Source organism: Pleurodeles waltl, chromosome 5 (assembly GCF_031143425.1).
Source record: "Pleurodeles waltl isolate 20211129_DDA chromosome 5, aPleWal1.hap1.20221129, whole genome shotgun sequence".
NCBI lineage: Eukaryota > Metazoa > Chordata > Amphibia > Caudata > Salamandridae > Pleurodeles > Pleurodeles waltl.
In genome coordinates, this window is record NC_090444.1 from 785,584,553 (window position 1) to 785,604,350 (window position 19,798).

At 44.0% G+C, this 19,798-nt stretch overlaps 1 protein-coding gene across 1 annotated transcript in view; it reads left to right on the top strand.

The window, feature by feature from the left end:
- The first annotated feature begins 1,352 nt into the window (after positions 1–1,352).
- RNF217 (ring finger protein 217) overlaps positions 1,353–19,798 on the top strand; it is a 466,037-nt gene continuing 447,591 nt past the window's right edge. Inside the window, exon 1 of the mRNA XM_069234802.1 lies at positions 1,353–2,234. Coding sequence (XP_069090903.1) covers positions 1,611–2,234 — 624 coding nt within the window. The 5' untranslated portion in view covers positions 1,353–1,610. The remainder of the gene's footprint in view (positions 2,235–19,798) is intronic.

Below are 19,798 nucleotides of genomic sequence, written 5' to 3' on the forward strand. Positions count from 1 at the left end.
GCCATTTTAACTGAAACGTTTTTGCTTCTTTTGTAGCAATTTATCTTATTCTGGGTATAATGCAAGCTTAAAATAATGATTTACATATTCACAGTGCTTTCTGTCGCTGGCTATGACATTGTAACACTAAAAATATACAAGCCAGTGCTCTCCACTGTATCAACCAAAATTTAATTCTGTGGCTTTCTGGTTACACACAGACCTCTGCAGTGCATTAACTAAGATAATGTACTATAATGCATTTCCCAACGAGTAAGAACTTATTTATTTATTTTTCACTTAAGGTGCGAGTTATTTCATATGTAGCTACCCGACAGTAAAAGACAAAAAATACAGAATATTTTGTTTTTTCATCGACACCTTTGACCCCCACCCCCCACACTCACTGACCCCACTGCCCACTGGATGTAGCTTCACAGTTCCCGTACTTTTTTTAACGCACTTCGTCGACCGCTGCGTATTAAGAGTTCTTCATCTATTATTTTCTAGTACCCCAGTGATCCATTTCGCCCAGGAACAGGGCTGGCCAATGGGTCAGATCAAACACAATAGGCGCAATCTTTTATTTCTATTGTACGGAATGTTTAGTACTTCCTCCCTTCCGTCTATTCTTCAGTAAATATAGCAGTGTTCGGACTAATATATGGGACGAGTAAAACAAATTGCAATGGATAACTGATGTGTAGATAAAACAGTATCCCAAGTTTTTTTCAGGCGATTACTTGGTTTATTATAGAGATCGCTAGGTATGTGTTCTCTTGCTGTTCCTTACCGAGATTCACATACTCCTTCCATACACGTTATTGTACAAGTTCTAATATAAGGGTATGTTGTGTTCCAGAGACTAGCACATTAAACAGAACGTATTTCAGTCAAGAACTTTTATTTTCAGTGGGTATGTGCACAGCTCTCTCGGTGACATTTTCTAATATGCCAGTCTTGTTGTTTAGACTTTTCATGTATGTAATTAAGGAACACGCTTGGTCACTTTTTAAAGTTAATTCTAACAGCCCCATTTCAACCGGAATGGTGGTCAATATTACTTTAGAAACAGCCCCTAATTTGCCCTTACGTTGACGAGAATGGAAGTATGTGTTTCTGCAAAGAAACAAACAACGTGACGATTCAGGATAATTTATATAATAGCACCTCAAAATAACTCGCTTACTGACCCTCCCCCTCATCTCCTGCTACACGTAGATGTATTGCAACCACCCCCATATCCTCCCTCCACCCCACTTTTTTTTTTTTTGGTCGGTCACGACTCAGGTTTCTGTGCTACAGTAGTTGAAAGTGAGCTGATTTGCCCTCTCGGTTCTGCTGCAGCTCCTCGCTTGCTTCTCCTCCCCTTTAGAAAAAAAAAATCAACAAACGCAATCCCTGCAGCCCGGCTCAGAGTGAAACAGGAACGAAGGGGGGACTTGAACTACAATACAAACAAACGTAACATTACTCCTAACAGAGGCAAGGGGCAAAAGTGCAACCCGGACAGGGACTCTCCGCTGCCCCGGGTGCCTTAGAGGTCGTGGACGGGGCCGGGTGGCACCCGGAAGCGCGGCGGTGATTGCGAGCAGAGCTTGCATGGGGGGAGGCCGAGGCGGGCCCCGGCCATGGAGGACTCGGACCCGGCTCTGAGGATGGTGGGCATTGGCGGTGAGGCGCCCCCAGGGGAGGAAGCCGGTGGCGCAGAGCCGGGTGGAGAGGAGGAAGGGGCAGTGGAGGTCCCCTGTTCTGAAACACTGGGTGAAGAGGAGGAAGGCAGCAGGGAGTTGGGGCCCGAGCGTCGGCGCCGGCGGAGGCACCAGGATGACCAGCAGCGCAGACGGCGGAGGCGCTGGAGGATGGGCAGAGGGGAACAGGGGGAGTCTGAAGAGGCAACGCAGCCGGGTGCCCCTGCCCCCGCGTCGCCGGAGACTGCCGGTTTCAGCCCTGCCGAGGAGCAGCAGCCGCCGCCCCACGAGCCCAAAAGACTGGTGCAGTGCAGCGTTTACTGCGTGGAGAATGACCTCTCCGGGGACCAGAGTGGTCCAGATCCGCCGCCTCTGATGCCCCCCGCAGACCCCTTCTTCCCTGGGCTGTTGGAGTCGGGGAGTCCCCTGTATCCGGAGCAGGGGCTGGACTGGCTTGTGCTCGCCTACTGCCGGGTCTGCCTGGAGGACAGGCTGCTGAAGCCCCTACCCTGCTGCAAGAAGGCGGTGTGCGAGGAGTGCCTCGTGCGCTACCTGGGCTCGCAGGTATGTAAGTGGTGCTTGATTGGGAGTTCCTGGACCCGGTGTCAAAGCCCTGCTTCAGCTCAGATTAACCGAGACCCCTATTTAAGTAGCACGCAATAAAACAAATACAAAACCACAGTTTACAAATGTTTTGAAAAACGCATGGAAAGTTTCCAACATGCAACAAAGTTACGTGATGTCTGTGAAAAGTTACCACAATTCACAGATAGGCCACACACACAAACCATACGTGTCAAATAGAAACAAATGCTAAGTTTTGTGATGTTGAATTTGCACCTCTCTGTTTCTGACCTAACACGCTAAGGTTTTGGGCGAATTTGTCCTAATAGAAGGAACAACTGCACCAAAGAGGCCCGTATTTTGTTAGGCATCAGATTATGGCCGTGGAGAATACAGGCTCTGATGGGGTTTATAGTTCATTACTTTAGAAAGCTTAATGTAGCGCAGTTGCACCTAGCTTGAAGAAAAGATGTCTACTCTTGCGCTTCTTGTGCTTTAGCCACACACTAGTATATTTGCTGAAAAAAACAGAAGCTAGGGAGCCTTTTCTCTGGCACCTGCTGTCCTTTCTGTCTCTAAGTACCTTAAAGATGACTCCTCCAATGCCCCTGCTTGGGTGGCCCGCTAATATATTTTTTTGTCAGCCCTTTCTACCCAAACACCACACTTTGGGGCCGGTGCGCCCAGGGTAATTTTGGGGCACTGGCTCGAGAAATAATCTGTTTCCTTGAACAACAAAGGAAGCTCATACGTGACATACGTTTGCTGTACGTTAGGTGACAGAGTACGATTGTCAGCTGTCGGAAAGACACATGCCCCAAGATGACCAATAACCTTTGAAGATGGGACCCTTGTGACATTGAAAGCTAATCATTCGTACCCACTGCCCACTTCCTTTTGTTGACCTAAATAAAGAAAGTAGCCCAGTCACCAACTTGCATGGGTACTGTTGTTGCGTGCATTGTATGTTTGAAGTACAGCTACTGAAACTATTATTTATCTTTATGTCCGACAGTAAATTTATGTGTTATTCGAATTTGTGGTATGTGATTTGTGTCTATTGTGGGCTTGTCACGAATCTGTCACATTGTTTTATGGTGTTTTCGTATACCTTATAGTCGCAAAACACGTATATGCTTCAGTCAGTCGCTTGCACTTTCTCTGCTTTGGTAGCCTTGGAGCTGTTTTGTCAAAAACTACTACTATTTAGAGCAAGACAGTGCAGTAAGCTAAGTGTTTTCTGCTGACATCAACTTGACCCTCAGTTCCTGCAAAGTCCACTCAGCCAGCCTACTGAGATCATTACATTTCTTCATTCATGAGATGTGGTACAATCTGGCACTAAACTCCTTGGGGCAAATAACATTAGCCTCCGACATTGGGTGTTTCTTTGAACCCAATTTGTATGTTGGTGATAATCAGGGGATTAATGTGCATAAATGGTTTTGCACCGGTTTTGTGTGCGCTGATACCCAACTGTTAGGAATTGGGTCTCTAGTTGGCAGAGGTATGCACCCTGTCAAAGTAGGGACCACAATCCTAGTCAGGGTAAGTCAGCGACGCACTAAAAGTTAACCCATGCTCACTTTCTGGAAGCTTGGCACAGAACAGTTAGGCTTATTTTAAGAGGCAATGTGTGAAGTATTTGTGCAACACTTAAAATAGTAAAACAGTGGAAGAAAACACCACTCAAAAAGGCACCACATCTTGTTAGAAAAATAGAGCGTAATGTTATGAGAAAAACAAGACCAAAATGACAAAAATCCAATAAGAGGAAGTTGAGATAGGAATTTATAAAGATTAAATTTAGATGTAGTTCTTAGCCCAGATTAGCGCTTTATGCTTCTATCTGGATGGGCTAGACCGGGTGAAATCCAAAAGTTCAGGCCAACTGCAATGCAGCACAGGTCGAATCCAGTCCCAGGCAAGTCCTGCTGAAGTTTTACCTTCCCAAAGTTGAGCAATGAGTCCTGTTTGCAGGCTAGAAGTTCGCTGGGCGCAAGAAGAGCATCGCTGGTGGTGGTCTGCGAGTGCCAAGAATCAGTCGGGCATCACAAACAGGTGTACTGGAGTCTCACAGCCATGAGCAGTGATGATTGATGTGTGAAGAAATTAACTTGCTGCAGCTCGTACTGATTTTCCGCACAAGCAACACAGTTCTCATGTGAGCGGGCCCATTCGCAGTCGCGAAGAGCCCAAAAGCTTGATTTCAGGAGCCAAAAACCACTTCCAAGGGCCCAGTACTGGAGAGGCGCCTCTTGGGGGGTCAGGGGCTCGTTGAAGACTAGTCCAGGTGTGTTGTAAGTCTTTTGTGTTTCCTTGAGGCTTGTGAAGCACAGGAGGCAAGCCAGCAAGCCCTTGGAGCCACTATGGTTCTGGATTGGACAGATTCGGGTCCAGGCCTTACTACCAGGCAAGGAGAACACCAGGTCAGCAGAGCAGGAGTCCAGCAGAGTGACAGACATTTCAGCAGAACAGTAGTCCTTCTTCCTGGCAGAGTATCTACAGGTCGAGAAGTTTACTGATGTGGTAGGGTCAGAAGTCCAGTTCTTATACCCAGCAGTGCCTTTGAAGTGGGGGTGACTTCGAAGAGGGGCTATAAAGTAAACACAGGTTCTCCCTCTCATGCCCTGGCTCCAGACACACTACAGGGAGGGATATGCAGCTCTTTGTGTGGGGACAGCCACCACCCTATGCAGGTGCAAGTGTTGCCCCTCCCTCACATCTTGCCAAGGATGGCCCATCAGCCTGTGTAATGGCCCATCAGAATGTGAATGGCCCATCAGGCACACCTCAGTTCCCTTTGTGTGTGACTGTCTAGGAGGAATGCACAAAGACCAGGTGTCACTTAACCCAGACTTATTGGAGGCAGGCAGCAGGCACTCAAGGCTTAAGAGAAGAAAAAGTGTCAAGAAGTTCTCTTTATGCTTAGCTCTAAACATTCCTCCTGCTGGAATCTCGTACATTGCCTTTCCCTGTGGTTTTTGCAACCCTTCGAAGCTTGGTCCTGTGTTGTCAGTGCTTGGCATGGGTGTGTTGATAAAAATAATGTTTGGGACTCTCGGAGCAAGAGTATTAAACATGCAAAGATCGTGTGTGCTCAGCCTGTTCTAGGAACATAATGGCATAGCAAAGACGAGCGCCAAAAATAGCTCTAAGAAAACCAGTTGTTAAGTAGTTCCTGTACATTCCCTGTGACAAACTTAAATAACCAACGTGTTTAGACACTGGGCGTGGTTCAGTGTCACTCTGGGAAAGGCACTATTTGTTTTAATACTACACAGGAGAAATCTACATTTTTTTTTCTGTCGGTTTCATCCTCTGTCCTGAACTGTCATTTTCATGGATTTTTCATGCTAATCTAAACAAAGTAAAAAAGTTAAAGTCTTTGCTTTGGTTCTGCCAGCTTGTGCCAGGCCTGATTTGTGGGCGTTCTATTTTAGCACTAGGATGTATTCAGTTAGCTATTGTGCTTTATAAATCTGTCATTCATAAGGTGAAGTGTTTAACTATGTACGGGAACTAGGATGAGTGCAATGGGGGTAGAGTCAGTGAATATGGGGGTGAGACAATAAGAATTATGGGAACTGCTGAGTAAAACAAAAAAAGATTGGGAATATAGGGAATGATTTAGATACTGGCAGACAGGCTACTCCATCACAGCGGTGACAGATATCCCGTCTGCCGAAATCTAAATCCCATTATGTCCAATCGGATTTAGATTTGGGCAGACGGGATATCTGAAACCGCTGTGATGGAGTAACCTGTCTGCCAATATCTATATCAGGCCCATAGCTTCCAACAGAACCTCTCCTCTTGAACCACTGGGTTGTTTAATTCATCAACGTGAGGAGAGATATATGCACCAAAATTGGAACTGTTTGCTCCCCACACACTTGTTGGTATCTATCCCACCCTAAAAAATCCAACTTCCCGGAGTTTGGCATTTATTGGTTACAATAAGTAGTACATATTCCACATTTTTTGTCTTTAATGTGGAATAATATGCAGATTTTGGTGTTTTTTGCTCCAAAACCTGCACATGCTGGTATACCAGACCTCCCAGCCCTCACACACCCAGTAGATTCTGTCAGATGTGACCTGCTGAAATTGAACAGGGAGTGCACATGAGTTTGCCATACTTGGAGGGAGCAAACTAGGACTAAAAATGTGAGGGAAGCAGTAGGAGACTGGTGTAGCAGGAGGAGGCTCAATCTAAGGGTGTGGCATCACCAAATGGGATAGAAGGAGTTCAGCAGAACTTCTGATAAGGTGAGTCACAAATAATCTTGAGGATGCAACTTGGTTTGGACAGAAATGGTAATAGGCGTAAGCAGTGGTGGCAACTTGAAAAGGAGAGGTTAAGGAAAACTTGCTTGCTAACTTAAGTATGGTGGTTACAAAAGTGATGTCCGTGTGGGTTGGAGGTTAAGGGATATGGGGCAATCTGGTCTGCATGGTAAATATCATGAGAGCATAGATGCCAACATTCTAGAACAAGAAAGTATGGGATTTTGTCAAAATCGGGGGACTGTATTTTCCCCATTGACTTCTATTGAAGTGGCTAATTCTGGTGGGAGACTATTAAAATCAAGCCATTTTTGGCTTCTAAAATTGGGAGTGTCCACTTGAACTAGGTCTATTGGCATGTATGCAAGAGGACTGGGGTGAAGGAAGGAGAAGTATGTCTAATTGGTAGTGTCTGCAATGAGGTAATTGGTAAGGAAGCTTTGTATTGGCTTATACAGGCCCTGGACTTATGTTCCTCATAACTGAGTAATGAAGGTGAGTGTGGGAGGATAGGCGAACCTCACCTACTGTGTAAAACCTTCAAGATGATCTTGGACAGTCAGCACTAGTAGGGACCATATGCAACTTCAGTGAGCAGGTGTAAACCCTGGGAATCAAATTAGAGGGGACATAGTAATACGGCAAAGAGGCTGTAAATCAATTAAGTCAATATGCTGGAAATTTTCAATTAATAGCCTGATAAATACACTAAATCAGTGGTTCCCAACCTCTGGTCTGCGGACCACCAGGGGTCCGTGATACATTACCAAGGGGTCCGTAGGCCTGGGCCGGCAGGAAGGCACTTCTCCAGCTGGGACCTCAATACAGAAACAACGTGAATGTTTTGATATTTGTTACTTCATTTGTGCAGCGGCTTTAAAAGCACTGCAAAGTCCTTGTACATCCAGCAGCTTTCTGACAAAAATAAGCATCAAGATAACTCGAGAGAGAGATGGGAGTTTTGTCTAGTGGCAGTTTTGACTCATCTAAGGTAGCGCAGATGGTTAATGTGCCTGCTGCAAAGAATGTGTTTCATGAAAAGACAGTATTTTATGTGCATAGCACAGTGGGTTACGGCTTTTGTCAGATACTTTTATTACTGTGTAGTTCATAAGTTACAGTTGTAATCTAGCACAGAGAGCTATGAACTGCCATCAAAGAACAGCATGCAAACTGCATGGAACAAATTACAAAGTTTAGTTTTTTCCCAGTCTTCCATTATCCTTATGCTGCTAAAATGAAAGGTTTGCTTGCATGCAAGTACATTATTATTAAAGTCAAAGCTAACCACTGTGTTATGTTCTGAATCCTGAGTTTGTGCTTTTCCAGACCAAGCACACTTAGAAAATGCTTACCAGTGTGGATGACATGTGGAACATACACCTTATAGTCCCTTGTAAAGTGCTCCAACACCTTACACTGGTATGAGAGGTGGTATAAAACAAATGGAATACATTTGATGGAGAGGCTATGAAGAGATGAGGCCCTTATGGTTTTACTTCTTTTCCCTACCACGTGTGTGCAAAAAAACTTTCTCAGATCCTATGTGCCTGAAAAAAAAACAGAAATCTCTTGGGAAATGTTGAATCTGACCTGAGGATTCAGTTTTCCTAAATAAAAACCAAACATTGAAAAGTTAGTTTCCGAGATGCAGCACCAACCTCCCCATTAACGTTTTTTTAATTTTCGCATATTTTTCGATCTAAAATAATTACATCTTTAGTAATTCGAGTATTTGTTTGGGGTGTACTTGTTTATGTATTATTTGGGAAATACTGCTTTAATGTTTGAAATATAAACTGTACAGAATTCTTGGGGCTCCTTGGCTTCCAGTAGTGATTCATTGGTGGTTCTCAGGAGTCAAAACGTTGGGAATCACTGGACTAAATAATATTAAGAACCATGAAAAGAAACTCATTTTCATTCCTGTGCCAAGAAAAGCACCCTTGTACTCTGATATAAAGTAGAATTTAAGAAAAGTTAAGAAAGCAAATAATATAAAGATCTTTCGATCTATATGACAAGACTAAGGAATTTTCCAGATTTGTTAATCAGTTCTGGGACAGGCCTAACAAAAGTAGTATGCCCTCATTAATAGGGGATTGGAAACGAGAGTGCCTGCTGTTTGCCAGATGGAATGGAGAACAGAAATTGCAACCAATGCCCTGATGCCATTACCTAGTTGTTTACTCCAGATATTTTGCATGTATTTATTCTAGTTGTATGTATATCTGATATTGGCCCTAGCCTATTTTTCTTCATGATCTAGATACATGATAGATAACCCGTCATGTATTATTGAATCTATAAGGGGGCGTGCAATTAAGTTGAAAATTGTTTCAAGTTAGAATCAAGATTTCCATGTAGTATTGTTTAAATTTGCTGTTTTGGTGGTCAACTAAGGAGGTTTCCAATTTAAGCCCATGCTAAATTTTAATTACGCTTACTAAATTTTGTATTGCCTGAAATTCTTAAAATAAAGCAAATTTGAGTACTTTTTTGCTCGCAGAAGAAGACAAGCAGAAAATGTCTTGGTGAGGGAGATTTTCTGCTTGAGCCAGACTCCTGTATCTGCTGTGGCTTTTAACACAATGTGTGACCTTGTACAAAAATGTCACATGATGTACTTAAAAACGCCAATTGCACACAATTTGTGTAATTTTGGTACATTTTCCCAACAGTTCTAAAAAAAAAAAAACAAGTACTTTTTCACTCCCCTGGATACCTCGGGAAGCACCTTTGAAATGCTTAATAGTAAATCTGAATTTTCAGACCCGGCACAAACTCCTGTTGCACAGGGGTCGAAATTCCGAGTTGTATGGAATGTAGAGCACCGGGCAGTTAATGAGTGCAATAAAGTCCTCACCATTTGTTACATTTTGGAAGCTCAAACCTGTCGCAACTTAATAGTGGAATAGAGTGCAATTTTTACTGTCATGCGGATTTAGTGCGCTAAGCACCAAAATCCGAATTTTATTCCCCAAACCTCAAAACAGATACAATTTATCACACCTGTTAGATTCCGAAACAGAGGGAGTCCGATTTTACAGGGTGTGATAAATCGCACCTTCCCTCCGACCCACTCATAATCAGGCCCTGTGACTGACTACCTTGTGCTGCCCATTAACATGGCGACGTTCTGAAGCAGAGATGGTTCGTGCACAATAGAGAGTTAAGGAAATGAGATATTTAGGGTGACGGCTACTGAAGATAATTGACTGAGCTGAGTGTGTGTTATATACAGACTGATCCGGGCCCTCAGATGTTTCTGTTAATCATTGAACTGTTTTGACATCAGCAGGAAGGGAGGCCTCAATGAACAGCCCCGTGAAGCCACCACGTGTTCTCAGGCTCACTGTGGCGAGAGAGGACTTGGGTAAACACAGCCACCTGCGATCCCTTTCAAAGGTTGAGTGCGCGGCGGCCACGGGTTTCTGTGCGAGCGTGGATCGGCCTGGTTAGTGTAGCCCGCCTACCATCTGGTACAGTAATCTGCTTTCTTATTAGATACTTGAGTTGAACAAGCGTTTCCTATTTTTTTTTTGTTGCCTGATTCGCAGTAGTTTTTTTTCTTATATCCACGATAACCTGCTATTGACCTCGCTTCCTTTTTGGCAGGGTATGTGTGCTGCAGTGATAACGTGAATGATAGGGTTGCAGGAGGGATGCGCTCCGTCATGTGTGGTCCAACAGTTGTGGCTGTCAGATAAACATATAAGGGGTGGCAGATGCAGGGTCACTTATATCCTCATTAAAAGACAAACGTGTTGGAAGGCATAGTATGCAAACGTTTTTTGGAGGGGTTTTTCCTACGTTTCTCCTTTCTTGGGCCGCCCATTGTGGCTCTTCTGTTTCATTCGTTATGACAGGTTTTGTGTTCGATTTACCCATCTGCACGCTAGGCACAATTGGCCACCACCGGGTAGGTTGATGGTTTACGCGTGTTACTTACCATAAGTACCAATGTTGGGAATGAGATGAAATAAGGAGGGGGCATTCTGGAGCGCCACATGCAGCTCGGCCCGTGCTATATATAGGTCTTTTGTCAGCTGTTTTCCCTTACAAAAAAGCTGATTTCAAAAGCCACGGGAGACGCCTCCAACTACGGCAGCAATTTGTCGAGGTTGGTGAAAAGAAAAATGATTGACAATGTCTCAAATCAGTGGGCGAAGTGGGTTCGCTCAAGGAGTCCAATGACAGAAGGATACAACCCATAAGCCACTGTAGATATTGGAAACAATAGGAGACAGCTAAACTGGCAATACAGACCTAAAGAAGGTTCGGTAATTTTCCACAGCACAATGTAGGGGATGATATTCTCTAGTAGTTGCATTACCAAAACAATTATATAAATTAATTAGCTGCAAAATGCAAAGTTATGGTGGCTTGGCAACATTTTGTTTACGTTGACCTAATCCTGCTTACTTTCTAACATTTCATGTTACACTTGTTACACAAAGTGCCCAAGATCACACACCATTATGCCACATCGGATAATTGAGGTTTTGTAAAGATGAAGATCCTATTGTGTGAGCCTGGAACAGCAGGAAGGAACAGATTATGAGTGGCTATTTGGGTCACCTACAATGTTTTTTTTTTTTTTTGCGTGTTTTTTTGCTCTATTTCGCCCTAGAAAGAGAGCGACTTGCTCGACGAACCTTTAGCCTGATGAGGAATGATTTAATACATTTTGGGGGGGCATTTTATGCCAATTCCACAAAGGAAATTATACGAATTTCAATCAGGCCTCTTAAAAAGGCAAGTAAGTCTTAAGATGCCATCATTGTCTTTTGTAAGATTGGTTAGAAGTGTTTAGTCGGACTACTGTGGAGGCGGCGCCCTAAAACAGACAATAGTTCTTTGTCCTTGCATCCATGTTCACAACTTTATTTGCGGAAGGAGGCCTAAAAAATACCGCATTTTAAGATGAGGTTGTCTAAGTCTACAGGGTAATTTCTGTGTGTGAAAACATGCGACTCGGCGTTTAGCTATAGCTTTCCCACTTCACTTAACTCAGTAATCCTGGGCAAATTAGTTGAGCTCCATGTGCTTCAGTTGGTCCCTCTGAAGCAATTTTAGCACATAGGAACAGGTTAGATCAAAAAGACTTTTAGCACTTTAGTGGTTGTTTACATGTAAGAACCTTTGTCAAGGTGCCTCATGTCTTGCTTGACTCTCAGCCTGTGTTCCCTTTTCACCAACATCACTTTGCATGCTTGGTTTCCAAGCCATTCTTTTGAGCGTGAAAGCAAACCTACGTATTCCACGACGAGGAGTGCAGTTATTTCAAAAGTCAGGACTGTCGGACGTTACATTGGCCCACCAGGCTTGTGGTTTGCGTGCCTGTGGTTGACACGTCGTTTATCGTTGAGTAACGAAATAATCTAAACTATAAATGGCGTTTGTATTTTTTGTTAAAGGCAAAACTGTTGTCTTCAGAAACGGGGTACTGCTGTGATGTCGCTGACTGCCTCCGGGAGCGCCTAGTGCACTTTATAACTAACTGCTGGACTATCCTAAAACCAAGGCTGGTTGGGGCTTGTTAGTGTCCTGGTCAGCAAACTCCAGCAAGAAGTACAGAGAATCCTTTTATAGGATGGCAGCCGCTAGAAAACAAATACACTCAAAGCGTATTAGCCTATGTCAGCCATAAGAAGGTTTGTTTTAAAAGGCCAAGCTGGCACGGGTAGAAACGGAGCTGGCAAGAAGCCCTTCATGCATAAAATGCGCAGTTGCCTCTCGGTTTTACAGCACTCCGCTATAAAACAACTTGCCGTTTGACTAGAAACCCATAATATTTGTGGTTATGAAATCAACTTAAAAGAAGTACTGGCAAAGCCAGCATGCCTGGTGCTGCCCGCCAGCCTTTTGGATTTGTCAGTGATTTTTCTTTTATGTTTTGTTATGTTTTATTGCAAACTGTATTCTTGTGAAAGATGCCGGGCTCCCATCAGTCTAAAATTTATATTGGCTAAAAGCAAAACTAATTTATTTGTTCTCACAAAACACTCTTGGCTGTAGAAGGCCATGCCACTTCAAGATAACTATTTGGTGTGTGGACTTGCTCCCTGTGAAATGGCAGAATTCCCTCTCTCTCTCAGTGAAGGTTGGCCAGTGGCTGAAGTGGGTTGGCTCGTAACCCTGTGCTGTATGCTGTAATGGGCGGTACAAAATGTAAAGATGCAGAGAGGTTTTTTGAGCCTACCTCCCTATTTTATACTATCTCTAAGTGTTTAGATAAAATGGGTTTAACTACCAAATTAGTAATTCTGTCAGGGTGAATAAGTGCCCCTGCCCCCTTTGTATTCAGTACTGTCCACAACAGCGCAGTCTAGAAGATGGTCACAAATTGCTCTTATCTGGAGATGATGCAATGATACATGAGGACATTAGTTTACTCCCTGATAAAGGATGTAGGTGCTTGACAATGCCCCCGGCTACTCAGCCCTTATACACAGGAGTCGAGTTGCTGCCACAGGAACAGTTAGGTAGGCACTATTACTATGGAGGAACCCTCAGTCTTCTATGAAGAGTCCTGCCTCTATCTTCCCCATCTCCCAATCACTCTACCCGCACCTGCACCAGGACCATGGCTGATGTTTTCGTTTTCTTTAACTGCCAAACAGGAAACTCATTCTGGGCAGAGAATTACTGCTAAAATGGCACTTCAGGGCACTCTATTCCAACCTCAGCACTGACTGAATAGAGGAGGGAGTTGCACAAACACCCGGGAGCACAGAACGGGGGCATTATTGTTCAAACCAGTCTACACCCAGCTAGCCCTCCTAAAAACTAGTCGGCTGTCTTGAATATTAGTCCAGCTTTGGGGGTTGGATATGGACACAAGCTCCGGAGGGCAGTGGATACAGGCATGTCATAAGGACTCTGGTACTCACAAAATAGGGAGGGTTAAGACACCAAAACCATAATAATGAGTGTGTCAGAGGAGTAGGTGCTATTTAATCTCCCTGGTCCCCTAGACTGCCTGGGTTTTGTAGTATATCAGGTGTGAAGATAGCACTGGTTCGGAGCTTATGGGACATAATGTGGATATTGATGCTTACTGCATGAAAAATAAGCATGTTTCAGTAACCACAGTACCGTTTTCCATTGCAAAATGGCAGCCAGTTGTACATGTTGAAGTGTAACATTAAATGAGGTATTTAACTTGAAAGATAATTTACTAGGTGTGGTAAATACCTCACAACTGGGAATTCTGACCTCTACATAGGTGCTGGAAAACACAGACCCATTTCTAATCGGGGCCAAACTTGGATGTTGAGGCAAGAAGAAGACTACTGATACAAGAGCAAGGAGACATGGCCTTCGCGACAAAATGATAAACAGATGAAGTGAGTCATACAAACTTGGACATGGATGATGGAGAGAGACGAGCACCAGACCTGAAAGACACGAGGGCAATGAGTGCCACCGCAAGGAAACACCTAACCACAAAGCACACCTTCCAACGCCACTTCCACGTGTCTCGGAGGAGGTCACCAGGACTGGATATCTCTTATCTTGAATCAGTTACCCTCCTTCTCCCCAACTCTTTTAAGGAAGCCCACACCAGGCCAACAAAAGGGTACTTAGCGGCAGTGTGAGTTGCCAGGATCAGTGTTTTAACTGAGCAGGTGCTGTAAGGTACTGCGTACCTGCACTTCATTAGTTTGGAAGGGAGAGTACCAGCACTCCTGCGATCTATTGCAGTACATTTAGTGGGAGAGTACCGTCACTTCCTAGAAGCAAACAGTTAGCGTGGCTAGTGAGTACCAGCTGTTGGGTACTTCCACTCAAAGCCCCGGCCGAGGTTTCTCTTCATAACAAACCCTGTAACATAAGTCCTGCTGCAGTTGTTGTACACATGCCTTTTTGGCCTGGGGAGCCAGCCGTTGCAGCTCCACCCCCCCTTCGAGAGATATGATCGTATTTCTTGATTCCTGTGGCCAGTGTGGTTATGGCGATTCGTACTGCAGGGAGCCTGCAACAAGGTCTGGCGGGGGAAACGCAGATAAAGGCCGCTGGCATAATGCTGTCTGGAAGATTAAAGGCCGTCTCCAGTCTAACGGGGCAGCCAAGTGCTGTCTTTCCACTGAACAACGTTCTCAAAAATTGACAGAGTAGCTCGTTAAGGTGGTTGTTATTGCGTTGTTATTGAGGGTGTGCGGTATTTGCCTTGGTATGTTTTCGCATTGCAGGTAGATTACAAACCGCCTTCACATCTTTTCCACCACACGTTTTCCTGTTTCCGAGGAGGTGGCATGGAAACCACAATGTCCTGTCATTTAAGGAACGACACTCCTCCTTTGGGAAGTAGAGAATATGCCAAGGGGAAGCATGGATTTTTTTGTTTGTGTTTGATTAGTTCTCGATACGTGTTCCCTTTTTTGAATGTCCTCCTTATGAGTCGTTCTTTTTTTTGGCATGGAATTCATGCTCAGTGCCTTAAACTCCAGTTACTTTTTGCCTACCTATAAATTATTTCCTGATTTAGGACGCACATTTGTTCCACATGGAAAGAGTAGCCACTCACCACTGCTTTCAACATAGCTGTCCAGTTCATATTTCATCTGGCGGACTTCAGGTTTGTTCTAATATTGGGTTCTTGCCGATTCTTCTGTAGTACAGCCTGTCATTGGTTTTTAAAGGCGAGGTTCTGTTAAAGCAGCCTAGCTGCCTGAGATACTATGGACATCTTTTATGGATTGTGGTGATCAAGGAATGCACATTTCTGAGATCTGGATACAATAATTCACTGCACGTGTGTGTCGTTTTTCTTCTCCTTTGTCCTTACAATGTTGGTGTCTGGGCTGGGTTAGTTTCTTGCATACCGTCAGTGCTAGAACGAACCTCTGTGGCTAATTAGGCAATGCTAGGATAGTGCTATTATTCTGTTCAGTAATTCAGGAAGCAGAACATCTGTTCCCTTCAACCTGACATCCACTGCAAAGCTTCATCGGTTTATTGAGGGATTTTTTTGGGGGGAAAGGGGAGCAGTGGTGTTAAATCTTCAAAGAGGGACATCCAGGCTTAAAGGTTACTAGTGAATGCAGCAGCGTCTAAATGTGTAAAAGTGTCATACCACGTTTTGCCCTCCTGGTGTCATGACCCTGTACAGCATCTCCCTTAGTCAGCCCTAAATATTTAACAAACACATGGATATCCAGCTAATAGAGCAAGCTTCCTTCATTACCAGTTTAAAAAATAAAGGCTGTCTGAGTTTGTCACCGATTTGTGTCTGCTTCCTGAGGTCAGTCTTGATGGTGGAATGACACACGGATTCAGGGTCTTTCCACTCCATAGAGTTGGGAGGACTTCAAAATATGTATGAAGACGAGACATTGGGAGATTATCACCAACCTGTTTGAGGTGTGTGCTGAACCTTAGGAAGGTGTCCTTAAGAGGCAGAGCAGAACATCTGTGGGATTGATGGTAATGCAAAGATTGTCCTCCTAGAAAGCAATCCATTGTGTAAAGGCTGGCTGATTCTCACTTTCTGCTGTTTGTTGGCACTCTACAAGTAATATAACCCGCCTGCTTAGTAAGCAAACCTTTCCTGCTACTATCCAAAAAGACCAGAAGCATGGAGGGAACACATTATTTTGATTGTGCCTATTGGTTTTATTCCCAACAAAGGAAAACAGTAGTATACTCTTGACCACAAACCATCATTTTAAATCATGCTTGGCAAACCATTCCCAAAAATTCAAATTACTCATTCCCATAACAGAATTGATTAATTTGTACATGGAGGAGGAGGTTTCCCTATTGAGGATCTTCGCCTGTGGCAAAGTGCAGTGTGCATCCAATGCTGTGTGGAGGCTGACATGAAGGTTTAACTGCACTAAAACTATTAACATCTTGTTCCTGCTGCTGTCCTGCAGTAGCAGTTCCTTCTCCCTGATGCTGCTACTTCCTCCTGTTACCTCCTAAAACACTTCTGTTCCTCTTTGCACCCTGACTAATCTCAGCTGGTGCAACACATTGTCTGGCTGAATTGTGGTTACTCATGTCGGAAGAGGCAAACCTCTTCTGTTGTGTTTGGGAAATGTTCTTCTTTCATGCAATCAATCATAGCATTTGTACAGCGCACTACTAACCGGTGAGGGTCTCCAGGTGCTGGGGGGGTGGGGGAATGCTCGAACAGCCAGGTCTTGAGGTGTCTCCTGAAGGTTAGCAGGTCCTGTGTCTGTCGCAGGTGGATAGGAAGAGTGTTCCACGCCTTAGCGGCAAGGTGGGAGAACGATCTGCCACTGGTGGTCGTTCTGTGGAATGGTGGTGAGGGCAAGGTGAGTGGAGTGAAGCTGGCGAGTCGGGGTGTAGAAGGAGCGTCGTCTGCTGAGGTATTCTGGTCCACTGTTGTGCAGTGCTTTGTGAGCGTGGATGAGGAGCTTGAACGTGATTGATTCTCTTGTTGACGGGGAGCCAGTGCAGGTCTCTCAGGTGGGCTGTGATGTGGCTGTGGCGGGGGATGTCCAGGATGAGGCTTGCTGCGGTGTTCTGAATGCTTTGCCTGTCTTTTCTGGAGTTTGGCCATGGTTCCTGCATAGAGGGCATTGCCGTAGTCCAGTCTGCTGCTTACGAGGGCTTGGGTGACCGGCCTGGTTCCGGTGAGGATCCATTTGTAGATCTTTTGAAGCTTGCAGAGGGTATTGAAGCAGGAGGAAGAGACAGCGTTGAGTTGCTGGGTCATTGATAGCGATGAGTCTAGAATGAACCCCAGCTTGCATGGGTGGTTGGAGGGTGTTGTGCGGTTCCCAGTGTGGCAGGCCACCTGGAGTCATCCCAGGCGAAGGGGGGGGGGGGAAGCTGAGGATGAGGACCTTGGTTTTGTCAGAATTCAGTTTCAGGCAGCTGTTCTTCATCCATTCGGCGATGGCCTTCAATCCTTCATGGAGGTTGGTATTGGCGGTGGCGGGGTCCTTGGTGAATGAGCAGTTCAGCTAGGTGTCATCGGAGTATGAGACGATGTTGAAGTTGTGTGATCGGACGATGTTTGCGAGCGGAGCCTTGTAAATGCAAAGAATGGTATATGGCAAATTCAACAGCTACATGATTTTTTAAAAACATACTCTAAGTGTATTTTTTGGTGTGGAGTCCACTATATAGAAAAGTAAACAAGGGCTAACTCCATAGCTGTTTTTTTATTTGTTTTTTCAGACGTAATCTTTTTAAGATGCGTCTGCAGCCATAAATAACAAATGGATGAAAAGGCCATTTAGGAGGTAAATCGGAGTTGTTTCTTTCGTTGGTTTAACAAACATACACTTTTAGGACCTAAATTCACACTGCTGTGGATTATGTCTCAAAATCGGTGGCCAGTTCCTTCAGGTCTTCAAATTAAATATTGAAGGTCACCACTAAAGCTGAAGAGTCTCGACCTTAGAACCTGATCTGTCTCAGGTGCCTCAGAACCGGGATGCACCAAGACTATGGTGTTCATAATGCTTACCTGATGCCTTTTCCTTACTCTTTAACATTTATTTGCCTTTAATGGCCCTGAATAGACTATAAGCAATTATTGAGAATGAAGTAATGTCAGTCGTGGCTGCATTCTTTGCTGTGATTGTGACGATGAAGTTCATTATTACATTTTTTTAAATAAATGATACTAAAAAATAACCATCTCATGATAAAAGTGAATGTGCATACAGTTTAGGCACAGGACACTTTTCCAGTTTTCTTTTTAAGTTTGGCTTTAGGGATGCTTCCTAATAAAAATCTTTTTACGATACAGGAACACTCAGCCCTAGGATATATGCCCCCTTTTTAGAGATAAAAACACATGTAGATCGATTTAGGACGAGAAATCCAGCTAATATTAGAAAAAATGTAGAATGGAATAAACTCTATCTAGGTGGGGCTAGGAAGTGGAGTAATGGGTGAATACAACTTTCTAGGATTAGAGGAAAATAGTAAAGAGTGGATTGTAAGGCCTTTCTTATGCAACAGTAAAGTAGAAAGTGCTAAATTGAAAAGGGAGGCCTTTTTAGAGTCTTGGTCCATATGTCAAAAAAGCCTGCTGACTTGTGAATTCTTTGTAAGTGTTCTGGATTTGCAACCTGACAAGGTATGTGCACCTAGCCAAGCAGCTCCCAGCAGGTGTGTTGCATTTAGAGGCTAGGTAGTTAAGTTTTCTCAAGTCGAAAGCTTTATAGATCCTGCAACAGGGATTCTGGCATGGAGAGGGAAAGAAATGAGGTGTGAGCTATGCGTATGGAGGAGATGTGGAGAGAAAAGGGCATACTTGCCTAACAGAGTGAACATAACAGAAGTGATTGCGACACTCTGAAAACCACTGCTCCTTCCTCAATGTATAAATACAGCCTCCCTATTTCATTATTAATAATTTACAACCAAATCATATCACTCATTTATCTTAAGCAACTAACCACCACTGGCAAAGCAAATAGTCCTAACTGGTTTTAGGAGCATGTCAGTTGTGTTCAGTGGTTGAAGTGCATTAAAAAAGCATGGGAACTGCAATGCTGCATGCAGTGGGGTGGGGTCAGTGAGCATGGGGGCGGGGTCAAAATATTCTTTATGGTTTTTTTGTCTATCACCATCAGGTACCTACATAGAAAATTACACACAGCTTAAATGAAAAATACATTTAAAAAGTTGTAACTTAGGAAACGCACAGTAGTACATTATGAAACCTCTATTATTTAATGCACAGCAGAGGTCTGTGTGTAACCGATGAGCCACAGAATTAAATCTTGGTTGGTGCGGTGGAGAATAGTGACTTGTGTATTGTTAGTGCTACAAAGTCAGAGCCTGTGTGAATATGTAAGTCATTATTTTAAACATGTATTACACACAGTATAATATAGAGAGCTACATAATTTACAAAAAGGTTTAGGATAAAATAGTGTGTCCAAAATATAGATTTTAGTAATACCCACACTCTACATAATGCATTTGTTTTTACATAACTGTTCCTTCAACACCTCTTTAGGGTTAGTAAGTGCTATAGAAATACAGTTTCAATTATAAGCATGCACCTCTTTGCACTACCACTCAACAAAGAAATCTTCATCATCCAAAGCTTTGAGTGATTCTGTCAGTTAAAGCCAGTACTGGCTCCCAGGCATCCTTTACAGCTGCAGATTAACTCATTGCGTATATTTGCATATCTTTCTGGGAAGCAGGGACCCTGGCAGACTTGTTTAGCTCTCTGCCTGGCGTAGGTTTCACAGCACAGCAACCTTGCTGCATAACTTCTCAGCTGAAGCGCATTCACAATATCGGCATTAACTGTCCCTGGATGGTTG